At 35.3% G+C, this 26364-nt stretch overlaps 2 protein-coding genes across 4 annotated transcripts in view; both read right to left on the bottom strand.

Annotated features, from left to right (window-relative positions):
- Positions 1-19933, bottom strand: part of LOC136038477 (BCAS3 microtubule associated cell migration factor-like) — a 115600-nt gene extending 95667 nt beyond the window's left edge. Inside the window, exons 1-4 of one of the 3 annotated variants that reach the window (XM_065721548.1) lie at positions 19916-19933; positions 8575-8773; positions 4856-5020; positions 1-359 (exon numbers count right to left, since the gene is read on the bottom strand). The exon at positions 1-359 is cut by the window's left edge and continues 912 nt beyond it. In XM_065721548.1, the coding sequence (XP_065577620.1) occupies positions 1-359; positions 4856-5020; positions 8575-8694 (644 nt within the window). In that variant the 5' untranslated portion in view covers positions 8695-8773; positions 19916-19933. Of the gene's footprint in view, positions 360-4855; positions 5021-8574; positions 8774-19743; positions 19799-19915 lie in introns of those variants that run through there. The other 2 variants (XM_065721547.1, XM_065721549.1) reach the window with 2 other exon arrangements.
- LOC136038976 (uncharacterized) lies at positions 16990-18933 on the bottom strand. The gene has a single exon (XM_065722495.1). The coding sequence runs from the start codon at positions 18931-18933 to the stop codon at positions 16990-16992; it is 1944 nt and encodes a 647-aa protein (XP_065578567.1).
- Positions 19934-26364: the final 6431 nt, after the last annotated feature.

Below are 26364 nucleotides of genomic sequence, written 5' to 3'. Positions count from 1 at the left end.
GTTAAAACAAACCGATCTTCAAAAGTGCATCCATCAAATATTGCTGCTTTTTCTGGGAAGGTTACAACAACAACTCTTTCATTGGCATGAATATCACAAACCGGATTTTTGAATTTGATAGTTTTAATTGTTTCACCACTTTTGAGGGATAAAAATGTGACAGATGTAAAAGCTGATAAAGATAGGTTGGTTTCCATTCCATGGCTGTCGCAAATGGCAATAATAGGGCGTCGGTGACTATAAGGATCCACGCGATCAGCTACTTTTTCGGGTCTAGGAAGCAATTTGAGGCATCGCACTTTCCCCTGTCTGTATGATACAACTTCATGTGCATCTCCATTAGCCAGTACAGCCCAAACCTGAAAAAAGAGAATAAAGCTCAGCCCATAACTGAAACCGAAAAGCTCAATAAATTTAAACCTTGAGCTTAACATAAACTATATGGACTTGAAGAACATAACTTTTAAACAGAAATCTAACCAATGGGGGAATTTTTAACTGACTGAAAGTCAGTTCGACTGACTATCAGTTGAGATTGAGAAAGTCAGTCAACTGACAGAAAATCGAACTGAACCAAACAAGTTCAATGCTCATGTACCTTCAGCTTAACATGATTAAGCTTAATATGAATTATATGAAACTATATAACATAACGTTTAAGCAGAAACTGGACCAAAGGAGGTAGTTTTAACTGACTGTCAGTTGAGACTGAGAAATTCAGACAACTGCCAGAAAAACCGAAAACGGAAAAAAAGATCGATGCTCATAAACCTTGAGCTTAAGGTGAATTATAGACTTGTAAAACATAACTTTTAAGCAGAATTTTGACCAAGGGAGATAATTAAACTGACTGGTAGTTAGTTCAAATGACTGAAAGGTCAACAACTGAAATAAAAAAGCTCAATACTCATGAGCCATGAGATTAACATGAATCATATAGACTTGGAAAATATAACCTTTAAGCACAACTCTGACCAAAGAGGGTAATTTCTTTTAGCACAAAGAACATCAAGATAGCAACATTTTGACACCTGGACACCTTGACACCTTGGGTCTATTCTTACCTGACAACAGCGACTTTCTGGGATTTGTCTTTTTTTTAATTATGAAGTTATTAGGAACAGACACATTTTCGTCCGTCTTGTTGCATTGAACAGTAAAAATAAATAGGAGGAATTAAACTTGTTAAATTTGGCAAAACTTTTCGTACGCAAAAATTTAAAATTAACAACCTGTTAATTCCTAAAGACAATTCCGGCTATAAAGGAGAACTACAGCTACTTATTTTCAGAAACTTTCGAATTATTTCGAACATTTCCGAAAAACTGCATAGCTGCATATGACATCTTTTCCACTAGAATTGAATTCATGAATTTCCCCTAAAATTTAAAGATACATGCAATCCTGCAATTCTCCACTTAGCCTATTCCGATAACGTGACTCATTTTCACTGTCCTTGCTACGTTAAGCAGCCACGGCCATGCCCTACTTTGAATCCCTCCTGTATGTCTACGAAAAATTCACGACAGTTTTGTATAGCAAAATCTTCTGAAGTTTCCCAAGAACCTAAATTAGATCGAAACATATAAGAGGTCTGCGACGATGGAAATGATTTTATCTAACTTTTTCTATTTACAATAGTTGTAAATTTTATCAATGGTTAGCCGGTATTCAACGGTATAGGATATCGTAGTACTGTACTGTTTTACTGTTGCATAGTACTGTTGCGACTACAGAAGTGTGTTACTTGAACAATCAAAAGCTTTGGAGGAAAAACAAGTCTTTAGTATACATTAAAATTATAAGTTCTCCTAGAGTCCATAAAAGACCAAAAACATACACGATGTCTATGACTTTATGAGTACTGATGAAAAACACAAATAACTACCTTCTTTCTTTACAGGACAGGGCTAAATCCTAATAGAAAATTAAAAGAATTTTTTGGTACTGCGCACTATTTCAAGAAGGAAATTTCTGTCTTCAAGCTATAATTCTCTGAAATCTTCCATTCCAATCTAATCTTCCATTCAATCTAAAGCACCATTTGATTAAAAACAAAACAAAAAAAGAACATAGGCAGATTTCCTCTTCCTATAATTCTACTAATTCACGAGGAATCAGCGTTCTTCCCATCCCCAGAACGTAAAGTTATCCTTAGCTAATTTATTTTTTGACCTGCTACAAAACAACAAAACACAAGCGGAGAAGTAGGAAAAAAGAAACATAAAGAAACTTCAATATACACAAATGTAATCCAAATCACAAACGGCAAAAGAACCCAATTCATGGGTGGAAACAACCTACAGAAAAAACAGCATTATCATCTAAAACAGTATTTTATATTTCAAATTACTGAGTAATATACGTAGCACCGTATTTACCAATAAGGACATGATTACGGTAGAAACGAGGCAAATAAAGTAGGTACTTCAGATACCGAAAGTACATCACTCGAATTGATTTTAGTTGCTTCTTCTGGAGCTGTAGATAAATACCAGACATAAATAAAACGGAGTGGTCACAAAATGTACTATAAAGACGGGCGAGTGATCGACGTGAATAACATTAGGACGATTTTCGCGTAATCTATCTGAAGCATGTGTTTAATGTCGACAAGAGCTTTTAGATGGATCCCAGAGAGCGTACTGCAAATATGGATACCAAGCCACTTAATAACACTCGCACATCGAATTGAAGAAGGTCTATATGGCAGTGCACAAACTGCACCTGGTGATTTTACATTGAATGCCAGGTACTCACACTTATCAAAATTCAGGGTTAATCTAATATTAGAAAAAAGAAACAAGATCAACTGAGTGGACCAGGCCTGATCTCGTTCTGCTAATCAACAATATATCATCTGCTTAAGCAACCTAAGAGACATTGGTATAGTCTAGAAAACAGATAGATTTGATATTAATCAACACATGATTAACGCAGATTTTGAATAAATATGGGGATAAAACTCCACCTTGGCGAACGCCTGACCTAACAGGGATATTTCCTAAAACACGTGACTGCTTCTTCAGTCTAACATAAGCATCACCATACCGAAAACGCAGCAATAAAATAATTGACGAATTAACTCATGAACAGCGAGAGAATGCCAAAGCTGGGCATGGCAAACAGAATCAAATGCCTTAGCTAAGTCAAGCGTACAAATGCGAAGTTCATGACCGTTGGTCTGAGCATCCTGCAATACAGCAGCTGGTGCGCCAACACGTAACTTGAATCCGAACTGATACACATCAAGCTGACAGTTCATATTGGTATGTAGCAGAAGCATATATTCAAATGCCTTACTTAGATTGCAGGCAACTGTAATTGGTCTATAAGAATTGCAATTCAAAGCGTCTTTTCCGCTTTTCAAAATAGAAGTGACAGTCCCAAATAAAAATGAATCTGGAACAAGGGAAGATGACAAACACATATGAAAAAATAATTGTAAATTTGGAACCACAACAACTGACTCTAAATTCAAAGTGATTCACACAAATACCATCAGAGTCCACGCTTTTTATTTAAGTTGCTTTACACCATTTAGAACAGTCGCAAGAGAAAAAGGAAAAACATATTTTTGTTGGACATTTGTGGGCAAAAATTTAGAGCAAAGATCTGTGAAAAAAGCAATGCACATTATAATCAATTACATTAAAAATCCCTTTATAATGATTCAGCCAAGCGTGACTAGAAATACAAACACCATTGTCAGCAGGCCTATTCATCTTGGTTGAATTGATAACACGTCTCCAGTGAGCTGCATCTTTAGGAAACTCAAGAGCCGTTATAGGGAACACTGCGTAAATACAGTTTAAAATGCAGCTTAAACCATTGTTTTAAATCAAATACTTGTCCTCTCTTTGGTCGGCTGCAGGCGATCTACATCCTCGGCCACAATTTAATACGGTTCTTGACATATTTTAATTCAGGATCTTCCTTCCAGATAGAACTACGGTATTAGAACGTACTCGGATTAGAGACACAGCGACTTCTTCAGCACGTTTTAAGCATTCGATGATATGGTAATACTAGACATTCAAATCAAACGAGCTAAAGATGAGAAAGCACCAGTACATAGCAGGTAGAATGGGACTCAGAAATTAGCAAGGAGTCCAGCTACAGTAGTAATACATAAAATATTATTATCATTCGGCCAATCCCTTTTGGAATACCACTTCTTTGCACTTGTGCCCACCAAATTACGGCTAGTCTGATTCACAAAAAGGGTAATGGCAAGGGGAAGTGGTAATGGCTATAATAAAGGAAAGATTAAGACGGCTAGGTCAGCTTTTATGATGGAGGAGGATATTTGTTCCAGAGGAGGACAATTTCAGAAGAACTGTGTGAGGACCAATTTAATTGTTAGCTCAAATAAACCAATGTTAGATCACTAAATATACAAGAAATGTATTTCAATACCACTTCATAGGGCTATAATAAAATAAATATTAAGACGGCAAGGTCAGCTTTTAAGATGGAGGATGACATTTATTCCATGGGAGGACGGAGACGAGGAGTAAAGAGTTGAGGAGAGAGTAAGATTGGAAGGAAAGGAAGGAGGGGAGATTGAAAGTGCGGGAGGAGGAGGGAGAATGTTCAAAAAAAAGTTTAAGTAATTATTTTTAGCATTTGCAAATAAATAAATAAAAAAGAAACTTTCACGCTGGAGAAAACCTATGAGGGTTTGTGGTCAAGCGAAAGTCAACAAAGCTAGTCAAATAAATCATATAATTAGATACATGTAATAAAACTGATAATGACAAATCCAGTCTCCATTACTCATCAATACTCACCTCTCCAACTCTGGGCTGACATTGTAGTAACTACTAGTAGTATTATTAAGAATTTCATTTACCTGGTATCCTTTTGAATATCCTAGCACCAGAATTACAGGAGGATTGTTACCGTTTGCTTCAGGCTCAGAAGTGAACGCAAATTGCTGCTGTGAATGGTCAATCTTTTCGAATTTGCACCATAATATCTCTTCTTTGGGGTCAATTAGCGTCGGACTCCCATATGGCTGAAATAACAAATTTTAACAAATAACCATAACTCTTTTAATTTTGTTAGTAAAATTAACTTCTTTTTTTTTTTACAGTCTTAAAAAAACAGTTACAATTGTAACTCTGGGGGGTTGGCATACCCAATATCCCTAGAGACGTAGTTACTGGACCTTTGAACTATGCTGAATGAAGTGGCTATTTCAAAATTTTGTATTGGATGTATTTGAAAAATTAATGGGTTTGGAAGGTGGACTGCTTACCCTCCAATCCCTTTTGAATCTTAAAAAGCGCACTACAACATTTAATTTTCAATCGAATTAGCTCCTTTAAAAGTTTCAATGATATTGCTATCTATGATAGAGCAGTGCTGCCTAAAATATTGCAAATATGCTTTTTTGAACACCTGCATGGATATAGTATTATCGTTGAATTCGAACTTCCCCTAAACGTTCCCTAAAAGTTTCACCTTAATACAGTTTAAGAGTCAAAAGTGATTGGAGGGCAACAAGCCACCCCCACACCGTTTTTTTCCCTAACACATCTGATAAAAATTTGAGATAGCCATTTAATCCAAAAGTCAAATAATCATGCCTCCGGGTTTGATAGCCCCCCTTTCAGTCTTCAAGACAAGAGTTGTAAGCTATGCAAGTTGCCCATTAATAGGATAAAAGATTTTTATGGGAAGGGTGGTCATATAAACTTTGGAGGGCTCATTCAACTGGAAATTGGGAATTTCTGTGTTCTTTCTAAATTCAAAAATGATCGGAGGGCAACCAACCCCATCGCATGCCCTTTTTTATTGTTGTTAGGGAGGGGGCAGATGCCTCAAAGGATCCTAACTCTCATTGAGCCTTCACAGGAATACTAGTTTTAAAGAAAGAGAGGAGGAGGAGGAGAATAGATATTGACATTTGATCCCTCTTGATTTCTTGAGATATTTCTGGTGGTCGGAGTTATTATGAAAATAAAGAGTAACATTAAACCCCGTAATTAGCAGAATTTATTCCATATAGGGGAGATGCTCATTCCTTATCCCCAACTTCCCCCTCGTGGTCGTATAGACTTTGAAGGATCCTCAGTCAATCGGAAATCTATTCCTTTTTTTATAAATTGAAAGTTATTGGAGACTAACCAGCCACTATTGTAAAGCATTTTTGGTATCTGGTGCTTTGGTAACCTTTTAGGACATCTAATCAACAGATGTACCTATTTGATATACCTATTTTGTACTTTCTCTATGGTTGCTCAAATTTGCATGTGGGGGAATTTTCCATAAGAGGAATTTTCCGCGGGGGGGGGGGGGGTATTTCTGGGGGTAAATTTTTGGATGAAGGGGCACCGGCTCCCCACAATAATAAATGCTTTATATAAATAAAGGGCAAATCGCATAACTTACAACTCTTAAACCGGAGATTGTGGGACTGCAGTATCCTGAGAGGCATAATTATTAGACCTTTTGACTATTTTGAGCAAATATCTTAAATTCAAAATTTTGATCGGTGTTGGGGAGGGGGCATCTAAATAGGGTAGGTGACAGATGGGCTTGCCCCTCTCGATCACTTTCAACCATTCCCTGAAAGTTTCAGCTTAATATTGTATGCTGTCCCTGAGATATTGCTGATACGCCCCTTTGACAACCATTATACAAACAGTGTGTTTCGATTTCTTCCTCAAAGTTTCTTGAAATAGTCGGAAATTTTGTGCTTTGATTTTACACATAGTGTGTTCAGATTTCGTTCAATATCCTCCTCAAAGATTCCTGAGAGTATTGCAAGTAACTGGACATGTACCTTTTTTAAACCATTAAACCTCGATTATCAGCCACTAAAATGAGGGGTTTCCCCTCGTCCTTTCCCCACTGGCTAAAGTTTTTGAAAAAATAATGAAATATAGACTTACATCATTTCTGGAAAAGATAAATTTTTTTTCGAAGTTCCAGTTTGGTTTTTTAAAAGAAAGATCGACAGAAGATGCTGTCGCCGCAACACATATTTTCATTAATGATGCTTTAGATGATGATTGTTTAGCAGCTATATTGTTTTTTGATATTAAGAAAGCTTTCGACACTTTAAATCACGAAATTCTATTTAAAGAACTTGAAAATACGGGAATAAGAGGAGTACCTTTAAAATTAATCAAATCATATTTGCACAATCGAAGGTTTGTGGTAGATATTGATGGTGAATATTCGTCTGAGACATCGAATAATAATATCGGTGTACCGCAAGGTTCAATTTTAGGACCTCTATTATTTTTAATATATATAAATGATCTCCCTAAATCTACTCCTGAAAATGCATTAACAATTATGTTTGCGGATGATACTGCAGCAAGTTTAAAAGCACCAACATTAGATGCACTGAAAGAAAAACTGATTGAAGTTGCAAAATTCATCACAAATTGGTTCCAAATTAACAAACTTGTCCCTAATTTTGTTAAAACAGAATTTATTATTTATGGAAGATCAAATCAAAAGTTGAAAAATATTTCTCTGAATGAAATTACCATTGATGCTATTCATGAAATAAAAAGAGTATACACAGCAAAATATTTAGGTATCGTTTTTGACCCTACCATGAATTTTAAAACACATATTTCGTTGTTGCAACTAAAATTATCAAGATATATAGGTTTACTCCACCGACTAAAATTTTTATTCTCATATAAGGTTCTAAAAATCCTATATTTTTGCCTAATTGATGCACAAATCCAATATTGCTCAGCTATATTTTTGCTGACTTTTAAATCACATATTAAACCACTACAAACCCTGCAAAACAAAGCTATTCAAATTCTAGATAAGTTTTTACAACACCCGAGGAGTACAGATATCCACTCTGAAACAGGTACCTCTTACCTGTTTCTAGACATAATGACTCTTACACGGAAATCTCATCTCCTATTATCTAGTTGGTTTTTTAAGATTCAACATGTACATAATTTCTTTTTTGACCAGAATTTACTGTCCAAACATCAAAATTCACTGATAACTAGATGTGTTAACCCATACAAACTCCTCTGGTGAAAAATGAAAGATCCCGTTTCAACCTCCGGTATATGATCCCATCAATAGCCAACAAATATTCATTAAATAAATTTGTTGAGTTACCAAAAGGATCTTTCAAGAGACGATTAAAAAGTTATATAATGGAATCTGCTTGCAAGAACGGTTGGTAAAAATTTTTTATTTTATTTTGGCCTCACTCCACCTTAAATACTCTCATTAAAGATACTCTTTTTTTATTTATTGATGAAATAGTGGTTCATTTTTTGTTTGTTCTGTATCAATGAGGATTGTTAAATTTTGTTTATATGTCTTGCCCAGTAGTCGAGTTTGTCTCTCCATTTGGGCAAGTTGAAGATTTTGATGAATATGAATTTTTGAATAAATGAATCTGAATCTAAAATGAGGGGTTTTAAAATTTTGCATAAGATCAACTATGATACATTTTTATTTTAGCAAAAGTATTGGTTTGATTTTTTTTTTTTTTAACTATTCAGTAAAAATTAAACACAGGAAGCACATGAAATATGGAGCCTAGGACACCAAAAAGAAGAAAAAGATTCCTACCTGAGGTACAACTTCATTTATTAGTCCAGCCATATTTTCCATAAATGTTTTCTCACAAGGAGGCTGAGGTTTGACAAGATTCCCGAATGACTTCCGGCCATGGCGAGGAGAGTCTGACATTCTGTTGAACCAAATAACTTCAAGATCCCCTAGGCTCCAAGAGTTGCCAAGATCTTATATTCAGACTAGAAAATGAAACCTACAGACAAAAAAATCATTAGATTTATATATTTTAAATACGATCGAATCTAATAAGCCTTATGATTCATACTGAAGTTGGATTTAATTTTAGTTATGAATGCCATACTCTAGATACTAAGAATCTGTGTTTACCATAAAACAGAACATACATTTCAGATATTGCAAATTCCTCCTCCGGCTTCCAAAACAGGCACCAAAACAGAAAAATAATTGCTCCATTTGGTTTAATAGATGTGCCTTCTTGGATTCTTACGACACTCTGCAGCCATTTTGCCATATTGATACTGGTTAATTAGTCCATGTTGTCTTTTGTTAGTTTGAATTTTTTCTCTCTGTTTATCTTTTTTTGTTTTTGTTTTTTTTATAATACTCTGTACTTTGTGTTTTTATACTTTTACAGATAATAAAGTTCATTCATTCATTCATTCTCAGCACAGTCCTTAAACCACCACTTTGATCAGAATGATCATTGACCATGTGAAAAAGAAGGCCAAGGAAGTATAATCCAAGTTCCTAAATCCTCTTGGAAATTGTTTTTATGTATTAAAGAAGACTATAGCATACTCATCACCCAAATATTCAAGATTTGGCTCAAAACCCTCAGAACAAGTGTCCAGGAAAAGCATTGCTCAGACTAAGTGTCCAGGGAGAGCAGACAAAGACTTCCTAACTTAAAATAGGGACAATTTTAGAGTTTCATTCCTCTCCTAAAAAAAGGGTATTTTAAGAAGCCATGCCTTGTTAAAGGTTTGTTAAAAAGTCAGCCTTAAATCATGTTCCTCTACACTTTTAATTCAACATACAGTTTGAACAGCATAAGTCTATACAGAGGTTATTATCATTGACAACTGAAATCCAAATTTTTATGATTTTCAAAAACACATATAGGGTAAAGGCACTGATGATTCGACATGGAAGGAGGGCCAGGACTCAGCTCGTATGATTTATCATTGATTTTTTTTCAGGGGGAGGGAGGCAGATTGGATCATGGAGGGGTAGGGGTCACCACTCATATGTTTTGGAATAAAGTATCGTTAATATATCGCTGTTTTTTGGGTGGAGGATTGGGCTGGAGTCAGCTTCTTTAATTTTTGGAATAATAGATTGTGAATAAGTTTTTTGACAATACAATTTTGGAACCACTGTCGAAATTTTCCTCCAAGACAGGATAACTCTGCTCAGCTGTGACAAGGAGGCCATCTCTTGGAGTCGTCGTTATATTGTGACGATGAGTAACGTGGACATGTTTGGACACGTATCTGGTTGTTTTCAACACAAAAAGAGTTCCCAACAATTTCTCAGGTAAGTTATGTCCAAATTGTCATTACTTGGCAATTTATTTAAGAAAAAAAATACGGCTAGGTCGGCTTTTATATCTAATCTTTTTTGAAAAGTAGGCACATTAGTTTTTTCTTGATAAAATTAAATGGAAATAGCAAAGAATGTTGCATTGTTGAACTATACCAAGTGTCAAAATTCCTGTTTGGTGTAGTGGAATACCAGACTGACTAAAAATGTTCCCTGAACAAGTCAGGAACTGTGACAAGACAGCTTTCCTATTCCTTCCCCATGGTAAAGTAGTTATTGCAGAACGAAGTTCCAAGCAAGTTGTAAGGTATGATAATGATAAGACTAGTCTTAATGTACTGTTTTGTGTGTCTTCAGATGTAAGTAGGTGCCCACAGTTCATTTTCTATCCATACAAATCATACCAAGTATCCCAAGATCTGAAAGATGCTTGCCCAGAAGGTGTATATAAGACTGTATCTAAAACGGGATGGATGAGAGTAGAAATTTTTTAGGATGTGTTACTAAAGTCTTCTTCCTACCTTGGAAGAAAAGGAGTTCTGAAACCAATGTTCTTGTTCTTAGATGGGCACGCATCCCACTCTCTGCTACTTAGCAAGGAGTGTGAAAGCCATAAGATCAAAATTATATGCCTTCTGCCAAATACCACGTTTGTCTCAAACATGACATCTAACAAAAAAACATTAGATACAAAAAACTTGTTTCAGAAGGTGTGCCAGCCCCCGAGGCTGTGAAAAGCCTTCTGGCTATGAAAAGGCCAAAGCTCCTGAAGTACAAGTGATGGCTTCATTGTCAACTTTTCTTTACCCTGAAATACCAGAACTTTTCAAAAATTCTTATCTTGGAAACCTCCCAGACATGCTGGACAATGAGTCAAATGGCTTATACAAGTTCTGGAGGCAAACCAAATCTGGTTCATCAACAGGGCTGCAGTGGCACACCCTTCTCAAGGTGATGCCTGAGATTGTGGCATTCTATCAGCGTTCTAATCCTGATTATTGCATTGCAAAAGCCAAAAGAGGAAACAAAGCTTGCAATGAGGTAATAGTTGAAGATGACTAGTCTCAATCATTTTCAACATTTGACTTCAAAATTCTGCCACCTATCGGGTTGGAATTTGAACTGCACTTTGACAAACTCTATGTTGTTTTCCTCAGTAACAAAAAAGTGAGGTGCCATGTTTTGTCAGTAGGATTCTGGACTTTCCAGACAAAGGACAAGTCAAAACTAAATCTGCCATTTTAATCAACTTAAAAATTTAAATTAGATTATTATCGGATTAAATTGGAAATGGCCAAATATTGACAACATTTACACTGTAAACAGTGAAGAAATCTTTGCTGGACTTTCATAGTTGACAGGAAGTGGGCCATTACAGATGGCATTTGGAAATTCTATTCCTATGGCATACATGCAATACTATGAAAAAAAGAAGAGCCATGTGACCTAGGTCATATGATTACACTCCATATGATTATCCAATTCTGTTCTTACACCTGAAACAATTTTTCAGTTTTATAGCTTCTACTATCTGAATAGTCTTTTATACTTTTATACAATAAACAAAGTTGAAGAGGAATGAAGAAACAAAGCAACAAGAACAAGTATGTCAAATGCACCAGGTTCCATCCACAAGCATTCTTCAACTATTTTGACATGTGTTGAATTAGAATCTGACTTGAATTGAAAACAGGTGATTTTTGTTTTTGCTGTATCAAATTTGTAGGGGAAAATGCTCCAATTTCAGAAAATTAAAGTTTTGTACCCTTTCTGATAAAGCTTCAAACTTCTAATAAAACTGTTACATTGCTGCATACTGAAACCGTTTTGTTTGAAAATTGAACAGCAGAAAAAGTGTTCTGTTATTTCATGTTCAATGTTCTTGGTGCTTAAAGGGCTATACCACAGCCAGCAGCATTCTTTAGGAACAAAACAAGGTTGATGATGCAGAGGCGGTTTTAGAGGAAAACAGAACATTTACCCCTGGTGCAGAGATTTTAGCAGCAAAAAATTTCAAAGAAATAATCAAACAGTTATAATCATTTTGAATTTTTATTAAAATAAAGTAGAGGGCTCAGTTGGCAGTAAGTTTAAGCAAAGTAAATCCAAAATTTTCATTTTTCTTATATCTTCATCACCATTAATAATTTGCAGATGCTAAAATAAGAAAAGTTAGACTTAAATAAATGTAAGATATTGTTAGCAAATGAAAAATTGTTAATAAATGGACATTGTATAAAAAATACAGCCTGAAAATTTTTGGAAGACAGGGGGGAGGGATAATCAAGATTTTGCCCAGAGTGAAAGAGATGTCAAAACCACCACTGTGATGATGCACTGTTGGAGAGATAAGAAACAAAACCAATTGGGTGAGCACTCAGCAATGCAGTGGAAAAATGAAAATGAACAACATAGCAAAAACATAAGTAAATCTTTCCTGAAACATGGGCAGTTTGAGAAAACCCGCAAAGAAAACTTTAAAAGCTGAAATTAGTGCTACAACTGGTATATTTCTTTTAAATAATGTTGAAACAATGATTTACAGGAGACTCAATACCACCTCATCTTGCTGGAAATATGATTTACAGTAATTTGTACAATCTTCAACCTTAACAGTTGAAAACATTTGTCTTGTTGTATGTGTGAATAGTGGAACTTACTGTGCAGTATCTTGAAAAAGAAATCAGGATTACAATACAACTGTCCCATGGATTTTCATGGGAAAACTTTGCATATGTTGCATCTCTGTAAAAAATGGATCCAAAAGAGATTGGAGGGATACCAGCCCCTACTTCATGCCCTTCTTAGTTGTCCCTTTCTTCTCAACCTCCAAAGATATTGATCAAAATTTTGGAGTAGCCATTTTGTTAAAAATAGTCAAAACATCCAATAACTATGCCTTCAGCCACATATAAAACTGAATCAAACAGTATGTTCATCTAGGTTGTCACAAGGGTGCATCTGCAATGCCTCAGGAACATCTAAGGGTAACAGATGGTAACTTTTGGAGGTTGTTGAGGGGGAGGAAGAACCAATACAAAAGACAGTAAGGGCCTTCATATTTTTAAAAGGTCATATCTGTAATATTTCAACAATGATAGGGATATTCAGTTTAAATTTTCAGGAAATCTTGCTAGGAATGGCTAGGGGTATTAAATCAAGACTTTTAGAGCATGTTGTGGGTGGTTTTGAACTAATCAAAAAGGCACAATGTGTTTTCAGGTGGTCCAAATGGCATTTCAACCATATCTCAGTAGTATCTAAGGGTATCATCTTGAAACTTTCAGTGAATGCTGAGGGATATATAGAGCAAAATCAAAACACATTATGCACATGCAGGTTGTCAAAAGAGTGTATCTACAACACCTCAAAAACAGCAAAGAGTATCAAGTTGAAACTTCCAAAGAACACCTAGAAGGTTGTTAAACCCACCAGAAGACAATATATGCATCCAAGCTTCAAAAGATTATATCAATATCTTAAGAACAGAAAAGAGTACTAGCTTAAATAACACTTGCCAGCAATAAAGACAAATCCTTGGACATTCTAATTCATTCTAACTTTTAAAGAATGATTAGGGAGATATTGGACTAAATCAAAAGCCAAAGTATGCACATTAAGTTGGTCAAAAGGGTATATCTGCACTATCAGGAATGGGTATGAGTATTAGGTTGAAACTTTCATGGAATGTTGAACCAGAAACTATGTGCAACCAGGTGCATCAAAATGGTGTATCTGCAAGAACTGAAGGCTTTAAGCATTAGGTTGGCTGCAAGGAATGGCTTTAAGCATTAGGTTGAACTTTTCAGGAATATTGAGCTAAATCCAGACACTATGTGCATGCAGGTTGTCAAAATGGCATATGTGGAAAAATTCAGGAATGTTGATGGGTTTTATATTGAATCTTCTAGGGATTGTTGAAAAGGAAGTAGTGAATAGCCTTAATTTACAATTCATAGCAAATTAAGGCCCATGCTGGGAACTTTTAGGGAGTTGCTTTACTTTTGATGAGAGCTAGATACTTCCCAACCTTATTCAGCATCCCTAAATTCACCAACACATGTTTTCCATGAGGCACAATCATGCGCAACAGCTTCAACAGGCTTTAATTTTTAATTTCCTCTTATTGGACATATTTTTCCAAATTGCCTTTTAAACTTCTGGTTGTGATAGGCCATGGTTGACTCTTCATTTGGTTACAGGCATCAGTGCTGAGTTTTTTGTTGGCCATTGTTCTACATCCTTGATATCTTCAATATTCAACAGTCCTTTGCTTCTTTCAACTTTGAACTCTGAGATTAGCAGGTGGTTTGAATTTCTTAGGGGAAATTTTTTACAACAAACCTTGGTCAGGAGAGGTTGAGGATTCAACAACAACCCATAAAACTTTGGCACAAACAATTTCCACTTCTGAGTCCAAACCATGCTCTGCTATGACACTTTTAATGGTTGTCTTGATGTCTTATCTTTTATGGTTGTAATATGCTCTTAAAAATTCTGAAAGCCAGAGTATCATTATGCTTTACAGAAAAGTTATTATTTTGAATTGTGTTTTTATTTGTCAGAACATCAAAAAGAAAAAAAAGAAAGAAAATCAACCAAGAGTACTGAAAAGAATAAAACTAGACTGACTGTTCAATACACATTGGTATTCACTCCTGAACATCTTAGCAACTTTGACTTTATTAGCATTTTAAAATAAAATAGATAAATACATATTGTATTCAGTAAAGCACAAATGGTGCTCTGTTTTTAAAAAACTTAATGGTTTTTAGCCATATTCCCACTGTAGCAATTACTGTTCACTTTAAATTGGATTGGATTATATTATGATTTCTGTATGCTTGGGGTCTAATTTATTTAGTTATAAATAAATTTATAATACCAACATAATTTATACATTGGTTTTCACACCTAAACATCTTAGCGACTTTTACTTTATTAACATTTTAAAATAAAATAAATAAATACATATTGTATTCAGTAAAGCACAAATGGTGCTGTTTTTTAAAAACCTTAATGGTTCTAAGCCATACTCCAAATGTAGGAATTACTGTTAATTTTAAGTTGGACTTGTTTAAATTGTGATTTGTGTATGCATGGGGTCTAATTTATTTATTGATAATGACCTCTGACCATTTTCAGTTTGAAATAATATTTGATTTTTTGTCAGCTTGTCTTTGGGTAAATACAGCTCTTTAACTTTTCTTTAAAAAAAACATCTTTTCTGGGAAAAAAGTATTCTCTGATTAATGTTAAGTAACAATTTCAATTTTTTAAACTGATGTTAAAAAATGTATTGAATTTTTGAAATCAACATTAAAACAATGACCACTTTGGTTTGGTTAAGATTTGTTGAAATGAAACAAAAGCAATCACAAGTTGCTTGAAAATAAGTCAATTTCATTGTTTTCTTGGATTTTATTGAGTTGTTCATCACTTATTTTTACATGGTCAAATAGTAAATAAATAGTTTAAAATGGATGTTTTTTTGTATTTATAAGATATTGTAGGAACTAGATTTGGCAGTCTAAAGATCTAGATTAGGGGCTATTGAGAAGGAAACATGTTAAGAAAACAATTCTTACTCCATAATAGACAGAATAACTGAAGCTAACATAATTTGACTATAGCTCAACTATATTTTACCTCCCCCTCCCAACCCTAATGTGCAAATAGGCTATGTTTGTTTCAACCTGTGTATCCATAAATTGAATCAACTGTGATGAAACAAGAACCAGAAAAACAAAAATGATGGGTAACAGAATGAAATATAGGCCTATTAGACTAAATATTTACAAATTAGGGGGCAGGGGCTAAAGTACAGTGGAGCTGTAGTCAAAATGTATTAGATAAAATTATTTTCTAGATTAGGAAGTAAAAATTGTTTCCTTGATATATTTTCTTCTCAATAGCCCCTAATCTAGATCTTTACCCTTGACTTTAACATAATAATGGGTAAAATTCTAGTTAAAATACTTTTGACTATCTTGGAAGGGGTTAGGCTAAGAAATTGAAACTTTCAAGATGGTTCAACAGACTAAAGTAAGTCATGGGAAGGTACTTTGAAGTACCTACCTCTATTCCTTCTCCCTATAGAGAGCAGTGACCTTTAAAAATGTTTGTGTTAAGAAAAGGAAACCTTGCTAAACAAATTTTCCGCTTAAGGGAAGTACAAGAAAACTGTTTTCAGATTCACAACTTTGCTTGATCCTAATTTATGAGGTTTCAAAAATCTGCCAATGCATTTCCTAAATTAAGAAAACACCTGTTGATATGGTGTAAAATCCTGCCCAAAATAAGGAATTGCTTTTATAAAAACAAAGAAAAAGAAACTGATAACTGAAAATTATGTTAAAATGTTGGATTTTCAAAATTTTAACATTCTATTGAGTAAGGAAATTTTTAAGACTTAGAAATCAGAATAGGGTTAACATAGAAACTTGGCAATATCATCCCAGAACATGTTTTTGGCCCTGAATTCATTACTGAAAGATTCCTTTTCCTTCCCTAACAACTTTCCAAGGCAGTGAAAAGAAGTTAAACTAGAATTTTACCATTACTATTTTCCAATGGTGATTGAGCACCAATGATATTACTGTCATTGCTAAGAGCACAGCACAGAATGAGCATTAAAGACCCAATGTGCACATGGTAAAAGAAAATTCGATGTAACAAAATTTTTAGGGGGTCTAATACAATAAATTATATACATACATCAAGTTGTTGTTGTTGTTGTTGTAGAGAAAATACGCTCGGCTTTCGCCCTCTGCGTCACCAAACAATAATTAAACTTAAAATCACAGAAACGAAAAGAACATACAAAACAAATAAATCAAATCATCTTCTCTTCTCACCACACTCTTGTGACTGAAAAAAAAAAAAAAAAAAAAAAAAAAAATGAAATTACAACCAGTTGAAAATCTTTGTTGAAGACACAAAAACTCCCAATGCCTCCAATATTTTTAACTCCTTATCTTTACTAACACGAGTGAAACCTAAAACGAGAGGAGTGGACGTCTTCAGTCCCAATGATTCAATTTTTCTGATCAGAATATTTCTCTCAGTTGTGAAACGAGGGCATTCTGAGAGAATGTGATCTATAGTTTCATCAATATTTACACACCTAAAAAAAGGGCATGACTTGCTATCTGTAAGATGATATAGTGCTTGACGAGATCTGGTCATTGCATGACCAGTTCTCAGACGGAAAATAGAGTTTGCAATTTTCCTATTTGGGTGGATAAGGTGATGTGGGATATAATGCCCCTCAAAAGACAAAACATAAATATTTGTTGTTGCAATACATCTATTATTAATTCTAATAGAACTTGCAGCAGAGGTTATTAACTTTGAAGTTTCATTTACAGTGAGAGCAACCTTCCAAGTAATTGGGTGGTGGATAGCCTGTTTTGCAATACTGTCAGCAATTTCATTTCCCTTAATCCTTATGTGAGAAGGAACCCAGACCATTTTCAGTTGAAGACCATCAGAAGACATTATTTTCTGAATTTTTCCCTGTAGATGAACAATAATTGGAATAACTTTTCCTTGCCTCTTTTTTAGATCAGAAAGAACACTTTTAGAGTCAGAAAAGATAACAAATGAGCCTGATCCTACTTCCAGCACTGTATCCAAAGCTTTTTGGAGAGCAAGACATTCTGCATGGAAAATGGAGATTCCATCTGAAACTCTAATCCCAACTGATGAGCCATTCCACTCAGAAAAAATGCCTATGGATGCCTTCCCATCATTTGAGACAGATCCATCAGTAAATATCTTTTTCCAATTATAAAATTCAACCATTTTAGCTAGTGTAAGTTGATGAAGGATTAGACTATTCATTTTATTCTTAGGAAAATCCATGCCAGGGATTTTTATATCTATAACATTATCAATGCTATTAGGAGTGTTGGGAGATATCTGGGTCTGACAAGAAAAGATTAGGTTTTCAGGAACACCTATGCCATTGAGCAAGGAGACCAACTTGATAATGGCTGGACTACTATATGTCTTCCGATTTTCATAGAGAAATGTATGATTTATGAGACACTCCTTGAGAACATGGAGGTTTTGGTTAGTATTTACTTTCATAAAGTAATTAGAAGAAAGTTTCAAGAATCTTTCTTCTAAAGAAGGTATATTAACCTCATTGAACAGAGCTGCAATAGGAGTACTTTTTAGTGCACCTGTGATTAATCTCAGGCCATGGTGAACTATTGATTCAATTTTAGAAATTAACTTTTTTGAAGCTGAGTAATAGACAGGGAGACAATATTCAATCTTTCCATATATTATAGATGTGAATAGTTTTTGAAGACTATCTCGGCTAGCTCCCCACTTTTGCCCAGCAACAGCACGCATAAAATTCAGTCGTTTTTCAAGTGCATCACAAAGATGAGAGATATGATCATTCCAATTTAACTTACTATCCAGCCACATACCAAGGAATTTCACATTCCTGGCAAAATGAATTTGTTGTTTATATAGAGTCAGATTAATTGAGAGACAATCTTGCCTAAGGTCAATTTTCCTAGAAAAAACCATGCCAGTGGTCTTTGGGATAGAAAAAACCAGATTTTTTGTATTAAGCCATATTGACAGTTTATCAATTGCTCCCTGGAGCTTGGGTTGACAAGCTTCAGGAGAGGAGCCTTCAGTCCAAAGAGCTAAGTCATCTGCATATAAGACAAACTTTATTGAGGGCATATCAGCCAAAATAATATCATTAATCAGTATGTTAAAAAGAAGAGGACTCAAAACTCCTCCTTGAGGAACACCTAATGAGACTGTACTAGCAGAGGAGCATATGGATCCAACTCTGGTTTTAATAGTCCTATTAAAAAGCATTGCCCTGCACCACTTCCAGAAATTATTTCCAACATTAAATTTATGAGCCTGTCTTAGGATTGCAAAGGGGTCCAATGTATCATAAGCTTTCTTAATATCAAAGAAGACTGCAGAAACAACTCTCTTTCTTGTAAAAGCTTTCTTAATGTCATGATCAAGTTGAATTAGGTTTCAAGGGTTGATCTACCTTTCCGAAAACCTGCTTGTTCAGCAATAAGAGAATTATCAATAAGGGGTTCAAATCTCAACTTAATCATTTTCTCATAGAGTTTAGCAATGCATGAGGTTAAGGCAATTGGGCGGTATGAAGCTGGGTCTGAACAATCCCCTTTACCTTTATATATTGGGACTAGAATAGAAGACTTCCAAGCAGATGGGACAGTGCCACTTTCCCAACATCTGTTAAACAAGTAAAGAAGAGGGACCAAGAAAGTCGGTGGAAGAGCTCTAAGCATCTTATTGTGGACCAAATCTTCACCCATTGCTGAGTCATTTAGAGACTGTATTGTAGAAGTTAGCACATCCATATCAAAATCTTTGTCAAGATTAGTGACAGACCCTGGGGGAAACTGAGCTTCCATAAACATAGAGTTATTATATGTGTTACTATTTGAAGATTGACCTGCAAAATAACTATTCAAAGACTCTGCCACTTCATATGGCTTGTACATAATTGAACCATCATTGGACTTAATCTTTGGAGTAGACTGATCACTATGCTGATAACCTGCAAATTTTCTGAAATTTTTCCAAAGTGTTTTAGAAGGAGTTGACTGATTAAACTGATTTTCACAAATATCTTGGCAATACATCAAGTACTTTGGATTGTTTATGTTTTGATTGTTCCAAATTACTATGTTTCAACAACTTATGATTAAAGAATAATAAATTTTTCAGTCAGAATAGTTCAAATAAAATTAATTCTAGATTATTAAAACTCCAAATCACGACAAACCACTAATTACAGTGTTTAACTTTGTACCTTTTACCGATATTTTTGTATTTTTCTTATCAATATACATTTCAGTGTTGCTAATACAAGCCAGGGTTTAACGAACAGATAAAATGTTAGCAATACTGACGCATAGCTAAAATAGTTTTATGTTAACCAATATTTGTTGCTTGTGCTCGTATATGCTCAGTTTCTCAGAGTTCTAGCAATCATGAATGTCATTATATATAGCCTAAATACGTGCTAAATACCAGACCCTTTTTTAATATTGTAAGCTGGAGAACATAGACATCTGTATCATTTACTTTTGTCTGTGACATGAAGGTTAGGCTTGTAACATTTTCGTCATATTTTATACAAAGACGGTCCTTGTTCGTATTTTCATTTGAGTAGCAACGCTGCACGAAAATTGCAATCTTGTTGTTTATGTTGAGTTAGTTTATGTAGGAAAATTTACATTAAGATTCTAAAGCTGGTTAAACAGTTCACAACTGCAATTTGGAGATATAGGGCTAAACGCCAACACTGCGCCGATTTAGTGGGAAAGCATCGCCAATGAAGGATACGATGGTGCTGATAAAAATTTGGTGGTGTGTTTTCTTACCAACGTGTAGCATCTGTGCATTGGCGTGCGCCCGATCTGTCTATATTTGGCCTTATATATTTCCAATGATTTGTCAATTTTGGTGTGCTAAATGAACTAACTAGTTAAATTACTGTTTAAATAGCTATCCAAGTTGAATTATAACCAGAAAATAAGAATAAGAGCTTAAAGACAGAGTAGACAGTGGTTTATTTAAGGGGAGAGCGAGTGCCTGGGCCACTGATAAATGTTTCAAGGTTTTTTATGTGCTTATTCTCTCAATAGCAGCAAAGTTCCTTATCTTTTGCAGCACTGTTTGATAATTTAATTGAAAAGGCTCAGCAATAAAAATTGATCCCTTTATAGATTCTATTTTACTTGTATCAGAAAGCACGTGTTAACAAACTCTAAGTAAGAAGCGACGCGGCTCAATAGTAACCAAAATTCTAAAACACAGAATATTAATCTCAATAGATACGTCAGAAAGATTATTTTATTATGTTGGTTCCAAATATATATGATTCATTAAGCTTAGTGTTACGTATAAAAGGCTCCGAAACTGACAATATTCGCCTAATTTTAAAAGAAGGGGGAAACACCCCCCAAAAGTCATAAGATTCTTATGTAAATCGTGCCATCAGACTCAGTATATTAGAAAACCATATTGTACAGCCTTCAGAATCCTAACTGCAAAAATTTGGAATTCTGTATTTTTTCCGGAAAGATGATCACGAAAGCATGTTTATTTTTTTGTTTTTCTTTTCCCAAAAGATGGTTGTATCAAACCAATGGTCTTAAAACGAGATAAGGCTCATTGGAACGAAAACTAAAGGTTACAGTGCCCTTTTTATGTGACCAAAAATATTAGAGGGCAACTAGCCACCCTCCCGTGTCCCTTTTCCCCGAAATTCATTTGATCATAACTTTAATGTTGCCATTTTGTTCAGCATAGTTGAAAAGTCCCAAAACTATGTCTTTAGAGATAATATTAGCCCAAACAGTCCCGGGGGACAAGTTTTTAAGTTATAGAATTTGACCATTGCTTACGTATAGTATTTGTTATTGGGAAGTATACAGGCATTTTTCAAGTTCAAGTTCTATTTATTTTCATAATATAATATAATTTTCATAATATTTAAGGGAGCAATTTACTTGAGAAGGTAAATTTCCTGGGGCGAACTTTCAGGGAAAATTTTACTGGGGGTATTTGACAGAATTCCTATACGAAATTCTTTTCATCTGTCTTACTTTCTCTTTGATATTTCACTTATACATGTGGAGATGTTCTGGGGGAATAATCCGGGAGAAATTTTCTGCGTTTTTTGATTTCCAGGAAAAGATTTCCACGGAAGGGAGTATTTCCAGAGTGATAAAAAAATCAGAAAGATTTTTTTCAAATGAAATTATGCCTGTGATAATTTTTCAGGCTTAATTGTCTGCAAGAATATTTAAGGAGGGGAAGATGAGGATGATATTCAAAGAAGATGAGGATCAGTGAGGATGAAATTGTCCGAAAGGAATTTTAAGGGAGGGGGTATTTTTCGAGGCAGAAACTTGCCACGGAGGAGTTTCCCGTAAGGAGAGAAAATTTCTCATAGAGGATGAGCTAGATTTACTGGTATTATTTAAAAAACGATCACCTTACCTTAGATCTTAATTTCTCCGGAGGCATTAGTGGGGCATAGGGCGTCAATAGAACCTCTCCACTCATCCTGAAGCGATGCTGCAGCGGTAACATCTTGCCATTCAGGTAATAACTAGGTCTTTCAAGAAGTAAAAAAAAACCTTTTTTTCAAATGTAAGTAAACAGCATTATTAACACTCAAAACGAACAGAAATTAAACGAGAAGAACTAATTTCTCATTGTCGGAAATTGTTTCATTATTAATAGACCTATCAAAATTATCTTCAACGTGCTCTTTGTGATTATAAGCAGTAAAAATGAAAAGTAGCTACCACCCGCTTGAACTAGCCGTTTTCTTTTCAAATCTTTTCCTTTCTTTTTGAAAGCTACGGTACGTACAAGTGAACGATGTTGCTTTGTCTGTTGCCTAACATCCTCTAACTGTTGAATGTCCCCTGCGGTTAAATTTAAGCAAAGGTCAGATAGGAGACTAATGAATTCATTGTCAATAACATGCTTAGGCATATCTTTCCTAAGCCGTGGTTTTGAATTACCTAGAACAGAAAATTAATGTGTATTTTCATGTAGCTTCTTCAGTGTCATAATATCGACTAATAATCTTTTATACTATTCACGGGTAGATATGCAGTGATTTCAATATCAAAAATATCCGTGACCATACCTAACACTTCGGGTATGTTTTTGATTAAGATCCAATAGAATATAACCATAAGGTTTATTAGTAGCTTGACTGTATGTCGAGAGTAAAACTTTCGATTAACCGGGACATAATTGATTGTTTAAACTTTATAAGAGAACTTGAATCGCGAACAACCCTATAGATGATATAGTAAGTACAATTCAATGCAAGTGTTCTCATACATTTACTCTGATGAAATATATTGTAGATAACAACAGTTGCGGAAATTTTTCATGGTAAGATCGGACCGTAAATAACTGTAACATCTCTTGACACCATTCTTGAATAGATTCAGCTAAATCATCAATAAACAACCACGTGTTTGGTTCAATGATATTAAACATGTCAAGTCTTCGTAGGAGTTTTATGTCTGATACAATACTTCTTATTTTATCATAGGACTCTTGCGACACACTATAGTAATAATAGATTTTCTAAAAACATTTTATCACGATTTTGTATTATTTTCGTTAAAAGTTTTGTTTTGCCAGACATTGAAGGTCCACAAAGAAATGATTTAAATAGAGTTTTAAGTTGATACATATTCCCCCAATGTCAAAATACAACTAACCGAACTTAACCTAAATCTCTTGAATAAATACTCAAAATATTACATAGTTTCTTTAATACATAAATACACTACAAACTTTTTTAAACAAATTTCCATAGGCACTTGAATATATATTTTCATTGACACTAAAAAACACTTCGACATGCCGCCGGTTGGGGTGGCCGGGCAATACCGGAAGGTGGGGTCGGGGCAAGCCGGCGCGACATTACTGGTAAAACAATAGTATTATATTAAGCTTTTTTAAGACATTGATTCCGCCTTACGAAAAAAAAAACAACTAAATAAACACTACTTATAAAAATGACTAGAAAAAACACATTGCTGAGCTGGAGACTGTTCGAACCCCCCTTCAACCAACTATTGAGCTTTCTCCAGACTGACACGCCGTCTATATTCTACACCTCCGTTTCGACCTGAAGTAAGGTAGTGACCGCGTGGTAGCACTCTCATGCCATCTTCAAATACATAGACTTTGTCCTATATGGTTGACATGGCTTTTTTCTCGACTCGAACTGTGTAATTTCTAAATTTTAAAAAAGAGAATCCTGGAACTATTGTCTACACAGCTCCTATAAATACTCATATCAAAATTTTCCTTTATATAGTATGATGGCATCCCTTCCCAAACCTTTTTGACATCATCATGGTGTGTTCGCACACTGTACACCTTCGGACCTCCAAGCGCATCGTTAAATATCAAGTCGCTCCACTATCTCAGGCTAAATTGAAACTGCAGTATTTGTTTCTATGTGCACGTTTCTATTTTGAGATTTCTCCCTGTTGTATGAGTCATACGCTGATCGCGAATAACAGCTATGCGCCATTCATTTTAGTTCAGTTGATTACCTGACTTAGTGACTTCGAAATCTGAAATAGTGACTTCGCCGATTATTTGGACCAACTAGAGCAACATTTTTATAGCAAATGATATCACTAGAGAAGAAAAGAAGAGAGCCGTTCTATTAACTTCGTGTGGAGCGCAGACATACGCATTGATAAAAAATTTTGTTGCACCTGAAAAACCGTCGGAAAAAAGTTTTGCTGAAATTGTCAGGATAGTGAAAGAACATTTGTGCCCGAAAAACTTGTGATTGCGGAGCGCTACAAGTTTCATCAAAGGTCACAAAGGCAGGGTGAGTCAGTGAATACTTACCTGGCAGAAGTGAACCACTAAGCTGAAATCTGCGATTTTAGCGAGTTTTTGAGCCAAGCATTGTGAGACCGTTTTGTGTGTGGACTTATATCCAGTGGCATGCAGAAAAGACTTTTGACTGAAGATGATCTTACCTTAAGTAGAGCAATTGAGATCACATCGAGTGTGGAGGCTGCAGAATTCGAAGCAATTAGTATCAAGGATAGAGTTGCCTCAAAAATTCACAAATTCACCAAAGCAAATGCGATGCCTGAGAACGCTGTATGTTACCGGTGCGGAAAGGGACCTCACAAACACAGTGACTGTTATTTCTGCAACGCAGAATGCCGCAAATGTCAGAAAAAAGGGCATATTTCAGCAGCATGTCAATCCAAGCCTGACAGTGTTGCCAGAAAAGAAAAACGCAAGTGCAAGGTTCGCCAGGTAGCGGAAACTGAAAAATCCGAGCAGGAGAAAACAGATTCGGCAAGTGCACCTGGTTTGAAGCACCCTACGAACGAGGATAACTGGAATATTTTCTCTATATGTGGTGAGTCACCGATAATTATTGTCACACTCACGATAGGATAGTCTAAGCTTGATTTTGAGCAAGATACAGGCGCGGCCATGTCCTTAATCTCAGAACAGCCTTACCGTAATTGTCTAAGTAGTATAAAACTGAGAAAATGCGTTCGGAAACTGATTGCACATGGTGACCACGACATCCCTATTCTCAGAGAAGTTAATGTTAAAGTAACGTACAAATAACAAAGTAAGACTTTACCGTTATTTGCTGCTGCTGGAAATGGACCATCGTTGTTTGGAAGTAATTGGCTGCAGGAAATCAAACTGGATTGGAATATGATTAAGGCTTTGAAAAAAATGCCTGATATCAAATTATGGACGAATTCAGTGAGCTGTTTTCCGAAAACTTGGGAAAAGTGAAAGGGGTGAAAGCGCATCTAAAACCGGATGCCAGGCCAAAGTTTTTTAAAGCTGGAGTTGTGCCGTTGGCTATCCGTGAAAAAGTCGAATCGCAGTTAAACCGACTTGTAAAAATAGGAGTGTTGGAAAAGGTCGATTACAGTGATTGGGCCAGTCCGATTGTACCGGTAAAAAACCTAATGGTAGTGCAAGAATTTGTAGTGACTTTAAAGCTACAGTCAACCCGTCTCTAAAACCAAAGGAATAGCCCATGCCTACGGCAGAAGAGATTTTCACGAATTTGCAAGGGGGACAAAAGTTTTCTAAGTTAGACTTAAATGGTGCTTACCTGCAAATTGAGCTAGATGATGAGTCAAAGGAGCTAGTGACTATAAACACTCCCTTAGGCCTAAACTGTTACAAGCGTTAGCCTTTTGGCACTTCTGAAAGTGGTGTTATTTTTCAAGAGACCCTGGACAAAATTTTGTCTTGTTTGCCCGCTGCTCACATAGTAGACAATGTATTGAATACCGGGAAAAATGATTCTGAGCATTTAGAGAATTAACGTTCTGTTCTTGATAAGTTGCGCGATTTTGGTATTCGTTTGATTCCGGACAAATGCGAATTTTTGACTGATAAAGTAGACTATTTCGGTTTCGTGTTGTCAGCTAGGGGTATTGAGCCGAATCCGCCGAAATTTGAAGTTGTTATGAATATGCCAAGGCCTAGAAACAGGGATGAATTACTTTCATTTATGGGAATGGTGAATTATTACCGGAAATTTATACCTGAAATGGCGACTTTATGCTATCCCTTGAATGAGTTGTTGAAATCTGGCGTTGTGTGGTTTTGGTCAGGAAAATGCGAGTCTACTTTTCAAAAGTTGAAAGAGAGTTTAAAAGGGGAAAATTTGTGGGTACATTTTAACCCGCAGTTGCCGGTAAT

Source organism: Artemia franciscana, chromosome 18 (genome assembly GCF_032884065.1).
Source record: "Artemia franciscana chromosome 18, ASM3288406v1, whole genome shotgun sequence".
Lineage (NCBI taxonomy): Eukaryota > Metazoa > Arthropoda > Branchiopoda > Anostraca > Artemiidae > Artemia > Artemia franciscana.
The sequence above is the reverse complement of the archived record's forward strand: the minus strand, read 5'-3'. Positions and strand labels throughout refer to the sequence as shown.